The sequence below is a fragment of the Tursiops truncatus genome, chromosome 9, assembly GCF_011762595.2.
Source record: "Tursiops truncatus isolate mTurTru1 chromosome 9, mTurTru1.mat.Y, whole genome shotgun sequence".
Lineage (NCBI taxonomy): Eukaryota > Metazoa > Chordata > Mammalia > Artiodactyla > Delphinidae > Tursiops > Tursiops truncatus.
The window spans coordinates 29,228,616-29,241,084 of NC_047042.1; the positions used below are offsets into that span (position 1 = coordinate 29,228,616).

The 12,469-nt window shown below is 41.2% G+C and overlaps 1 protein-coding gene across 1 annotated transcript in view; it reads left to right on the top strand.

The window, feature by feature from the left end:
* Window positions 1-12,469, top strand: part of GRM3 (glutamate metabotropic receptor 3) — a 104,653-nt gene that overhangs the window by 19,942 nt on the left and 72,242 nt on the right. Inside the window, exon 2 of the mRNA XM_019931535.3 lies at window positions 968-1,823. Within this exon, the coding sequence (XP_019787094.1) occupies window positions 968-1,823 (856 nt within the window). The remainder of the gene's footprint in view (window positions 1-967; window positions 1,824-12,469) is intronic.

Here is a 12,469-nt window from a genome sequence, read left to right on the forward strand (position 1 = left end):
AACAAACTTGTTATTAGATTTACATATAATCTGTGTATATATTTTAAAATGTATACATTTCACAAATACTCTAAGTATAAAATGCTCCTTGATACGCTAGTGCCACTATCCTTTTTTATTCTGTAATAAATAAAAACAGTGAAATATTATTGACAGGTAAATAACAATTTTACATTCTTTATTCGAAATAAGTAAACATTTTAAAGTAAATGGTTCTTTTTTTGACCAGGTCCTCGACACTTCCTTATTTGCCTTTTAATCAAAAATATCATAAGAATAGCATTTGTATCCTTGGACTACGTATACTCCAAACAGAAACAAAATGTTGAAAAGGCAAAGAAAATGTTGGTCAAGCCCGTCAGAAGTTTAGAAAGGTATATGCCTAAAATTTGGCATGCACCAAAAAAAACGGATATTTTTTTTGTTTTGTCTTAACCTAGATAATAAATGTCTAATGTGGACTGTCCATGTGGCATACAGTTCCCAAATTAAACTCTTTCAGAGACTGCTGTTTTTAGCAAAAGAGGGGGAAGTGAGAATTAGACAACACCCAGCCTCTTTCTATACAACCGCAGCCAAGTTGTCTCAAAACCTAATTGGGCCAATTCACTGTAGTTCATTGTTAGACTGAGTTATAAGAGGACCCCAGAAACTTAAAACAACCTCACTGGGATACCTGAACAGGATTGATCCTGGTCCAGCGTCTATTATAAAGTCTAGGAGAGAAAGAGGAGTGCCCTTCCCATTTCTCTGTCTTTTCCCCACCCTTGAATTACCTGTTTGGGACCTACTCCCTAATACTCCAAATACAGAATCCAGGGAAGTATCTGGCAAAGCGTCCAGAAAAGCTTAGCGATCTAGAGGTGAAAAGGGAGCTGGGTAAAGGCCTGCTATCCTTTATCTTTCATGTGCAGTCAGTTCCCTCCGGGTTTCTAAAAATGGTACTTCCCCTGTCTCCCTCCCCCAGGTGGCCAACCTGCTGAGGCTGTTCCAGATCCCGCAGATAAGCTACGCGTCCACCAGCGCCAAGCTCAGCGACAAGTCGCGCTATGATTATTTTGCCAGGACCGTGCCCCCCGACTTCTACCAGGCCAAAGCCATGGCCGAGATCTTGCGTTTCTTCAACTGGACCTACGTGTCCACTGTGGCCTCCGAGGGCGATTACGGGGAGACAGGGATCGAGGCGTTCGAGCAGGAAGCCCGCCTGCGCAACATCTGCATCGCCACGGCGGAGAAGGTGGGGCGCTCCAACATCCGCAAGTCCTACGACAGCGTGATCCGCGAGCTCCTGCAGAAGCCCAACGCGCGCGTCGTGGTCCTCTTCATGCGCAGCGACGACTCGCGCGAGCTCATCGCCGCCGCCAGCCGCGCCAACGCCTCCTTCACCTGGGTGGCGAGCGACGGCTGGGGCGCGCAGGAGAGCATCGTCAAGGGCAGCGAGCACGTGGCCGACGGCGCCATCACCCTGGAGCTAGCCTCCCAGCGCATCCGCCAGTTCGACCGCTACTTCCAGAGCCTCAGCCCCTACAGCAACCACCGCAACCCCTGGTTCCGGGACTTCTGGGAGCAGAAGTTCCAGTGTAGCCTCCAGAACAAGCACAACCACCGGCGCCCTTGCGACAAGCACCTGGCCATCGACAGCAGCAACTACGAACAAGAATCCAAGATCATGTTCGTGGTGAACGCGGTGTACGCCATGGCCCACGCCCTGCACAAAATGCAGCGCACCCTCTGTCCCAACACCACCAAGCTCTGCGACGCCATGAGGATCCTGGACGGGAAGAAGTTGTACAAGGATTACTTGCTGAAAATCAACTTCACAGGTAAGCGAGGAGCCTTTAATCATCTTCTGTGGTGCGAACAGTGAATCAAAGAGGAATCAAATACCTCTGCCCCCGACTCAGAAATCTTTTTTTTCAGACCTACACAAGGGGCTCAAACTGTGAAATATTCCAAGATGCGATACAATGGCTTTTTGATGTTCTTACTTATTTTTGAGTGAATATCTTGGCTGGTACACCACATGAAATTGAAAGGCCCCCTAGGCTGCACTGATATGTGGTAGCTGCCTAGACGCGGGCCATGCTACATTTTATTCTCTTTCTTGTGATTAGCTGTAGGATATGACACGTGTGATATGGGCATTTAATCTTCTTTAGCAGAATTGACAACTCTCTAAGGAACATGAACTTCCAAGCTTTCCTTCTGGGTGATTTGACCAAAATAGTCTAATAACTTTCTCAGTGGGGGAGAGAAAAAAAGTCACTCTTTTCCCAGAGCCTAATTAGGGAGGGAGAGGGAAAGATACTCAGAGCATGGTGATTCCAGGCATTTGAGCTTATGTCTTCTGCTGTACAGCAACATTTCCATGTCAGTATTAAGGGCTGTGGATTTTCTCAAATGACGTTATGAAATGAAACTGTTTTCCTGGGAGCTTGACTTTAAGCAAACTGAAGACTGATGGAAGTCATTCTGATACAGACGTGAAATTCCAAAGGTGTATTCAAAGTGGCTATTGCTGCAACTTCATTTCTTTATAAATATGGTCTAAACATTTCTCAATATAGCACTGTGTTTTGATGCACTACTAATATATAAAAAGCAAGAAATCTTTAGAACTGCATTCTCTTCTAAGGTGCATGTGATATCAGTGCATTAAGGTACTAGTTTGGGGGATTTTAGCTGAATCCTAAATCCTAAAATGGTAAGTAATACTATTGGGCACAAAATATTTTGATGCCAAAAATAGTACGATGATAAAATGCTTTCATTGTCTAAATTGCTAATCATCTCCCATGCCACTAGGGCATCATTCTAGTCTGCAGAGTCTGTTTCAATTGATTTATCATCGAAGACATGAAAGTTTGTATGCTCAAATCATACTATCATTGGAGCAAGTGGCAGTTCTCACATCTCCCTTACAGATTTGACTCAGAAGTCAAATGGCCTGAAAAATGACCGGTAGTACTGAGAAAAGACCTCATGACAATTGGCTCCTATTCTAGAACTCTAACCCCTAAACTAGCCTTGAAAATAAGCACAAAAATTACCAGACTGCATTTTTGCACATCCTTTCTTCATTCCACCCAGAGGGAGCCAAAAGTAGCGGAGATCAATTATGTCAGTGTTCCCTGCTATTCATCTGATGGATACCATCTTTATCATTAGAATGACCACTATAAATGTTAAGATTAAAACTTTCCTGTGCCCTGTACTCCCACAGGTATATTCCATATAGGAGTGTGTGTGTGTGTGTGTGTGTGTGTGTGTGTGTGTGTGTGTGTTCCATACATTTATTTATTTATTCAGGATTTATCTCAAAATCCCAGATCATTTCACACTGACATCTCCAGAATATAAGATTGCACCACAGTGTCAGTAAAAAAGAATATCTTTACTCTAAATATAAATGAACTCTCAGGTATCTATAAATAGCATCTACAATGCACTTAATTCTTAAAGATGAATAAGATTAGCACCGTTCTCCCCTTTCAGACTAACCTTGGGGTAACCATTTATCTTCATGCACCACAAGTATTAATTAACTCTGTTATTGTAGTTCATTACTCCTTAGGATGCAAATATACAAATACATCCACTCATCAACAGCTAATAAAAAGAAACCTCTTGGATTTCAGAGAGCCTTTACAAGGTGTTTTCTGTAAGCAAAATATTTTCCTTCATTTCACTGACTGAGTCTTAAATGGCAAAGAAAAGTGAAGAAATAAGGCCATTATTTGGATAAATAAAACAACAGGATCTTCTTTCTTTTTTTATTTTTGAATTTGATTATATTTATTTTTTTATACAGCAGGTTCTTATTAGACATCAGTTTTATACACATCAGTGTATACATGTCAATCCCAATCGCCCAATTCATCACACCACCACCACCCCCCCACCACCACTTTCCCAGCTTGGTGTCGATACGTTCGTTCTCTACATCTGTCTCTCAAATTCTGCCCTGCAAACCGGTGCATCTGTACCATTTTTCTAGGTTCCACATACAAGCGTTAATATACGATATTTGTTTTTCCCTTTCTGACTTACTTCACTCTGTATGACAGTCTCTAGATCCATCCACGTCTCAACAAATGACACAATTTCGTTCCTTTTTATGGCTGAGTAATATTCCACTGTATATATGTACCACATCTTCTTTATCCATTCGTCTGTCAATGGGCATTTAGGTTGCTTCCATGACCTGGCTATTGTAAATAGTGCTGCAATGAACATTGGGGTGCGTGTGTCTTTTTGAATTATGGTTTTCTCAGGGTATATGGTATACTATATGTCCGGTAGTGGGATTGCTGGATCATATGGTAATTCTATTTTTAGTTTTTTAAGGAACGTCTATACTGTTCTCCATACTGGCTGTATCAATTTACATTCCCACCAACAGTGCAAGAGGGTTCCCTTTTCTCCACACCCTCTCCAGCATTTGTTGTTTGTAGATTTTTTGATGATGCCCATTCTAACTGGTGTGAGGTGGTACCTCATTGTACTTTTGATTTGCATTTCTCTAATAATTAGTGATGTTGAGCAGCTTTTCTTGTGCTTCTTGGCCATCTGTATGTCTTCTTTGGAGAAATGTCTATTTAGGTCTTCTGCCCATTTTTGGATGGGGTTGTTTGTTTTTTTAATAATAAGCTGCATGAGCTGTTTATATATTTGGGAGATTAATCCTTTGACCGTTGATTCGTTTGCAAATATTTTCTCCCATTCTGACGGTTGTCTTTTTCTCTTGCTTATGGTTTCCTTTGCTGTGCAAAAGCTTTGAAGTTTCATTAGGTCCCATTTGTTTATTTTTGGTTTTATTTCCATTTCTCTAGGAGGTGGATCAAAAAGGATCTTGCAGTGATTTATGTCATAGAGTGTTCTGCCTGTGTTTTCCTCTAAGAGTTTTATAATGTCTGGTCTTACATTTAGGTCTCTAATCCATTTTGAGTTTATTTTTGTGTATGGTGTTAGGGAGTGGCCTAATTTCATTCTTTTACATGTAGCTGTCCAGTTTTCCCAGCACCACTTATTGAAGAGACTATCTTTTCTCCATTGTATATCCTTGCCTCCTTTGTCATAGAGTAGTTGACCATAGGTGCATGGGTTTATCTCTGGGCTTTCTATCTTGTTCCATTGATCTATGTTTTTGTTTTTGTGCCAGTACTATACTATGTTGATTACTGTAGCTTTGTAGTATAGTCTGAAGTCAGGGAGTCTGATTCCTCCAGCTCCGCTTTTTTCCTACAAGACTGCTTTGGCTATTCGGGGTCTTTTAGGTCTCCTTACAAATTTTAAGATTTTTTGTTCTAGTTCCGTAAAAAATGCCATTGGTAATTTGATAGGGATTGCATTGAATCTGTAGATTGCTTTGGGTAGTATAGTCATTTTCACAATATTGATTCTTCCAATCCAAGAACATGGTATATCTCTCCATCTGTTGGTATCATCTTTAATTTCTTTCATCAGTGTCTTATAGTATTCTGCATACAGGTCTTTTGTCTCCCTAGGTAGGTTTATTCCTAGGTATTTTATTCTTTTCGTTGCAATAGTAAACGGGAGTGTTTCCTTAATTTCTCTTTCAGATTTTTCATCATTAGTGTATAGGAATGCAAGAGATTTCTGTGCATCAATTTTGTATCCTGCTACTTTACTGAATTCATTGATTAGCTCTAGTAGTTTTCTGGTGGCATCTTTAGGATTCTCTATGTATAGTATCATGTCATCTGCAAACAGTGACACTTTTACTTCTTCTTTTCAAATTTGTATTCCTTTTATTTCTTTTTCTTCTCTGATTGCCGTGGCTAGGTCTTCCAAAACTATGTTGAATAACAGTGGTGAGAGTGGACATCCTTGTCTTGTTCCTGATCTTAGAGGAAATGCTTTCTGTTTTTCACCATTGAGAATGATGTTTTCTGTGGGTTTGTCGTATATGGCCTTTATTATGTTGAGGTAGGTTCCCTCTATGCCCACTTTCTGGAGAGTTTTTATCATAAATTGGTGTTGAATTTTGTCAAAAGCTTTTTCTGCATCTATTGAGATGATCATACGGTTTTTATTCTTCAGTTTGTTAATATGGTGTATCACATTGATTGATTTGCGTATATTGAAGAATCCTTGCATTGCTGGGATAAATCCGACTTAATCATGGAGTGTGATCCTTTTAATGTGTTGTTGGATTCTGTTTGCTAACATTTTGTTGAGGATTTTTGCATCTATATTTATCAGTGATATTAGTGTGTAATTTTCTTTTCTTGTAGTATCTTTGTCTGGTTTTGGTATCAGGGTGATGGTGGCCTCATAGAATGTGTTTGGGAGTGTTCCTTCCTCTGCAATTTTTTGGAAGAGTTTAAGAAGGATGGGTGTTAGGTCTTCTCTAAATGTTTGATAGAATTCACCTGTGAAGACATCTGGTCCTGGACTTTTGTTTGTTGGAAGATTTTTTTTTTTTTTTTTTTTTTTTTTTTTGCACTATGCGGGTCTCTCACAGTTGTGGCCTCTCCCGTTGCAGAGTGCAGGCTCCGGACGCGCAGGCTCAGCGGCCATGGCTTATGGGCCCAGCCGCTTCACGGTTTGTGGGATCCTCCCGGACCGGGGCACGAACCTGTGTCCCCTGCATCGGCAGGCGGACTCTCAACCACTGCACCACCAGGGAAGCCCTGTTGGAAGATTTTTCATCACAGTTTCAATTTCACTACTTGTGATTGGTCTGTTCGTATTTTCTATTTCTTCCTGGTTCAGTCTTGGAAGATTATACCTTTCTAAGAATTTGTCCATTTCAATCAGGTTGTCCATTTTATTGGCATAGAGTTGCTTGTAGTAGTCTCTTAAGATGCTTTGTATTTCTGCGGTGTCTGCTGTAACATCTCCTTATCCATGTCTAATTTTATTGATTTGAGTCCTCTCTCTCTTTTTCTTGATGAGTCTGACTAATGATTTATCAATTTTGTTTATCTTCTCAAAGAACCAACTTTTAGTTTTATTGACCTTTGCTATTGTTTTCTTTGTTTCTATTTCATTTATTTCTACTCTGATCTTTATGATTTCTCTCCTGCTAACTTTGGGTTTTGTTTGTCCTTCTTTCTCTAGTTCCTTTAGGTGTAAGTGTAGATTGTTTATTTGAGATTTTTTTGTTTCTTGAGGTAGGCTTGTATAGCTATGAACTTCCCTCTTAGAACTGCTTTTGCTGCCTCCCATAGGTTTTGGATCATCGTGTTTTCATTGTCATTTGTCTCTAGGTACTTTTTGATTTCCTCTTTGATTTCTTCAGTGATCTCTTGGTTATTTAGTAACGTATTGTTTACCCTCCATGTGTTTGTGTTTTTTACGGTTTTTTCCCCTGTAATTGATTTCTAATCTCATAGCGTTGTGGTCAGAAAAGATGCTTGACATGATTTCAAATTTCTTAAATTTACTGAAGCTTGATTTGTGACCCAAGATGGGATCTATCCTGGAGAATGTTCCGTGCGCACTGGAGAAGAAAGTGTATTCTGCAGTTTTTGGATGGGATGTTCTATAAATATCAATTAAATCTGTCTGGTTTATTGTGTCATTTATAGCTTGTGTTTCCTTATTAATTTTCTGTTTGGATGATCTGTCCATTGGTGTAAGTGAGGTGTTAAAGTCCCCCACTATTATTGTGCTACTGTCAGTTTCCTCTTTTATAGCTGTTAGCAGTTGCCTTATGTATTGAGGTGCTCCTTTGTTGGGTGAATATATATTTATAATTGTTATATCTTCTTCTCAGATTGATCCCTTGATCATTATGTAGTGTCCTTCCTTGTCTCTTGTAACATTCTTTATTTTAAAGTCTATTTGATCTGATATGAGTATTGCTATTCCAGCTTTTTGTTTTGTTTTGTTTTTTGTGGTACGTGGGCCTCTCACTATTGTGGCCTCTCCCGTTGTGGAGCACAGGCTCCGGACTCACAGGCTCAGTGGCCATGGCTCACAGGCCCAGCTGCTCTGCAGCATGTGGGATCTTCCCGGACCAGGGCACAAACCTGTGTCCCCTGCATCGGCAGGCAGACTCTCAACCACTGCGCCACCAGGGAAGCCCAACTCCAGCCTTCTTTTGATTTCCATTTGTATGGAATATCTTTTTCCATCCCCTCACTTTCAGTCTGTAAGTGTCCCTAGGTCTGAAATGGGTCTCCTATAGACCCCATATAGATGGGTCTTGCTTTTGTATCCATTCAGCAAGGCTGTGTCCTTTGGTTGGAACATTTAATCCATTCACATTTAAAGTAATTATCGATATGTATGTTCCTATGACCATTTTCTTAATTGTTTTGGGTTTGTTTTTGTGGGTCCTTTTCTCCTCTTGTGTTTCCCACTTAGAGAAGTTCCTTTAGCATTTGTTGTAGAGCTGGTTTGGTGGTGCTGAATTCTTTTCGCTTTTGCTTGTCTGTAAAGCTTTTGATTTCTGCATCGAATCTGAATGAGATCCTTGCTGGGTAGAGTAATCTTGGTTGTAGGTTCTTCCTTTTCATCACTTTAAGTATGTCATTCCACTCCCTTCTGGCTTGTAGAGTTTCTGCTGAGATACCAGCTGTTAACCTTTGGGAGTTCCCTTGTATGGTATTTGTCATTTTTCCCTTGATGCTCTCAATAATTTTTCTTTGTCTTTAATTTTTGCCCATTTGATTACTATGTGTCTTGGCATGTTTCTCCTTGGGTTTATCCTGCATGGGACTCTCTGCGCTTCCTGGACTTGGGTGGCTATTTCCTTTCCCATGTTAGGGAAGTTTTCGACTATAATCTCTTCAGATATTTTCTCTGGTCCTTTCTCTCTCTCTTCTCCTTCTGGGATCCCTATAATGAGAATGTTGTTGCGTTTAATGTTGTCCCAGAGGTCTCTTAGGCTGTCTTCATTTCTTTTCATTCTTTTTTCTTTATTCTGTTCCGAAGCAGTGAATTCCACCATTCTGTCTTCCAGATCACTTATCCGTTCTTCTGCCTCAGTTATTCTGCTACTGATTCCTTCTAGTGTAGTTTTCATTTTAGTTATTGTATTGTTCATCTCTGTTTGTTTGTACTTTAATTCTTCTAGGTCTTTGTTAAACATTTCTTGCACCTTCTCGATCTTTGCCTCCATTCTTTTTCCGAGGTCCTGGATCATCTTCACTATCATTATTCTGAATTCTTTTTCTGGAAGGTTGCCTATCTCCACTTCATTTAGTTGTTTTTCTGGGGTTTTATCTTGTTCCTTCATCTGGTACATAGCCCTCTACCTTTTCATCTTGTCTATCTTTCTGTGAATGTGGTTTTTGTTCCACAGGCTGCAGGATTGCAGTTCTTCTTGCTTCTGCTGTCTTCCCTCTGGTGGATGAGGCTATCTAAGAGGCTTGTGCAAGTTTCCTGATGGGACTGGTCGTGGGTAGAGCTGACTGTTGCTCTGGTGGGCAGAGCTTAGTAAAACTTTAAACCACCTGACTGCTGATGGGTGGTGCTGGGTACCCTCCCTGTTGGTTGTTTGGCCTGAGGCAACCCAACACTGGAGCCTACCCCGGCTCTTTGGTGGGGCTAATGGCGGACTCTGGGAGGGCTCACGCCAAGGAGTATTTCCCAGAACTTCTGCTGCCAGTGTCCTTGTCCCCATGGTGAGGCACAGCCACCCCTCGCCTCTGTAGCAGGCCCTCTAACACTAGCAGGTAGGTCTGGTTCAGTCTCCTATGGGGTCACTGCTCCTTCCCCTGGGTCCTGATGCGCACACTACTTTGCGTGTGCCCTCCAAGAGTGTAGTCTCTGTTTCCCCCAGTCCTGTTGAAGTCCTGCAATCAAATCCCACTAGCCTTCAAAGTCTGATTCTCTAGGAATTCCTCCTCCTGTTGCCAGACCCCCAGGTTGGGAAGCCTGATGTGGTGCTCAGAACCTTCACTCCACTGGGTGGACTTCTGTGGTATAAGTGTTCTCCAGTCTGTGAGTCACCCACTCAGCAGTTATGGGATTTGATTTTACTGTGATTGCACCCCTCCTACCATCTCACTGTGGCTTCTCCTTTGTCTTTGGATGTGGGGTATCTTTTTTGGTGAGTTCTAGTGTCTTCCTGTCATTGACTGTCCAGCAGCTAGTTGTGATTCTGGTGTTCTTGCAGAGGGAGTGAGAGTATGTCCTTCTACTCTGTCATCTTGGTTCAGGCCGAGAGCATCACCCAACAGGATCTTCTTTTTGTCTCCTCGTTCAGTTACTGACTTTGATTCTACAATTTAGTTTGGCTGTGCAGACCTGACCACAAAGTGCTATTTTCACCTTCTCAATTTGCTCAAAATTGCCAATCATTCTCCATCTCTGAAGAGAATAGAAGGGTGAAAAAACAGACTCCAACTACAGAAAAGAGGGAATTTAGACCAGCCACCAGGTACATATGCATAGCAGTGAGACTTGGACTAGAAAATGCCTTACTACTGGAGGATACTGGGACAATGAATTAGCTAAATATGTATATTAAATAATAAGGCTAACCTAGTCAGCTATTGAAAAGCATGTCTGTTTTACATTTTTTTTCTGAAGTAGTATCTCTGATTTTCTAACTTGAATATTGAGGTAGTGGACTAGGCACAATAGTGAACGCTTAGCAAACACTACACAATCTTTGCTCAGATCAGAAAAGTCCTCTTCCAGCCAGCTGCCTGTAGTCCATGCATTTACTCCAGGATTCTTCTGACAGACAGTTATAGCCAATGCCCTTAGAGCTCTAGCCCTCTCAGGATGGAAGAGCTAAGCCTCCTGAGAATACTCCTCTGTCCCTTGGTATATCCCTACTAGCAAGTTCCAGCAATGGCCACCATGAGTATTCCTTGAAGTTAACCCAATATGAATATTCCTTTTGCAAAAGAGATTTGGCAGAAGTATGCTTTGCTAAAGATTCTTCTGAACAGTAAATTCTCCTGGCGTAAGATCTAACGACCTCTCTAGACTCATCTCCTGCCACACACCCAGCATTCACCATTCCTTCCATTAAGGAACTACTTGTAGTTCGCCAAGCATGCGCCCTTATTTTTGCCTTTGTGCCCTCTGTCTATGCTGTTTCCTCCACCTAGAACACTCTCACCCCAGCCCCTTCTGCCCTGTCTAGCACCTTCACTTATTCCATCTCAACTGCTACTACCCTGGTCCAAGCCAGCAACACCTCAACACTGCATCCCTAGAATAGTCTCCAAATTGATTTACTCTTAGCCACCTCCAACACAGCCACAACACAACAGCCAGGATGCCCTTTTATAGTGTAAGCCAGAGCGAGTCACTCCTCTGCTCAAAACCTCTTAGGGAGTTCCCCCATGTCACTCACAGTCAAAGTCAAAGTCCTTACAGTGTTCTACAAGGTCCTGCCTGATCTGCCCTCCCCCCACAATCCCTTGCTGCTCCTCTTTCATCACCTTTTACTCTCCCTCTTGCTCACTTCACTCCAGCCACCTTTGTTTCCAAACTTAGGGCTTTCCCACCCCCAGTTCCCTCTGATTGTAATGCCCTTTCCCCAGACATCTTACTTCCGTCAAGCTTTACTTAAACCCCAGCCTCTTATTGAGATCCACCTGGCAATCCTTCTTAAGACTGCAACTCACTGCCTCCAACCCCACCACATGTGCCCTATTTCCCTTTAACCTGCTCTACTTTTATTTACCCCATGATTTTTTCACCTTCTCTCATACCACATGAACATTTTCATGTTTATTCTTTATTGTTTGATCTTCACACTTGAATATAAACTCCATGAAAACAGAAATTATTGTCAGTTTTATTCACTGATGTAGCCCAAGCATAATAGATATTCAGTAAATATTTGTTGATTATAAATAACTCTTAACACCCAAATTCGTATTTCCTTCTGTATCTCCATTACTAGATTGTGAGCTTTTGTCAAGGCAGAGAACATATGTTTCATCTTTGATCTCAAATACCCAACACATTTTCGGGTACAGAGTTGCACATTATATCAATGTTTACTGAAGGAATACAGAATGAGAAAAACAGTCGATAGATTTATAATGTGATTCTTTTTGTGAAAATTAAATGTGTATGTTTTTTTCATTAACAAATTAATTTCAAGAAAGAAAAGTATATGCCTTCTAGAATGGCTGGCTTTTTTTTTTTAACCTAAGCACCGTCCATTAGTTATGTTCTATCTTCGTATTTGAGGCAAAATTAAAACCAAATAGCATTAGCAGTGGATCTCTTGTATGTCCCTGTTTTATAGATGAAGCCCCAAAAGTGAAGGTGATTTGCCCAAGATCATCATCTGGTTAGTGGCAGGGAACAAGGTTGAAATCCAAGTCACCAGATCCAGTGCCGCTTTTATACGTAACCCAAGAACTGTGGGAAGTTGAGGACTTTGATCCCAAACACCTAACACAGTTTCTGACATACTCTCACTATTAATGGAATGTTTATTAAAGGAATGAAAGACGATCAGTAAATAAGTTCAAAATGGGTTTCTTCTGTGCTCCTTTTCATTATCCCTTTAATGCTCCTG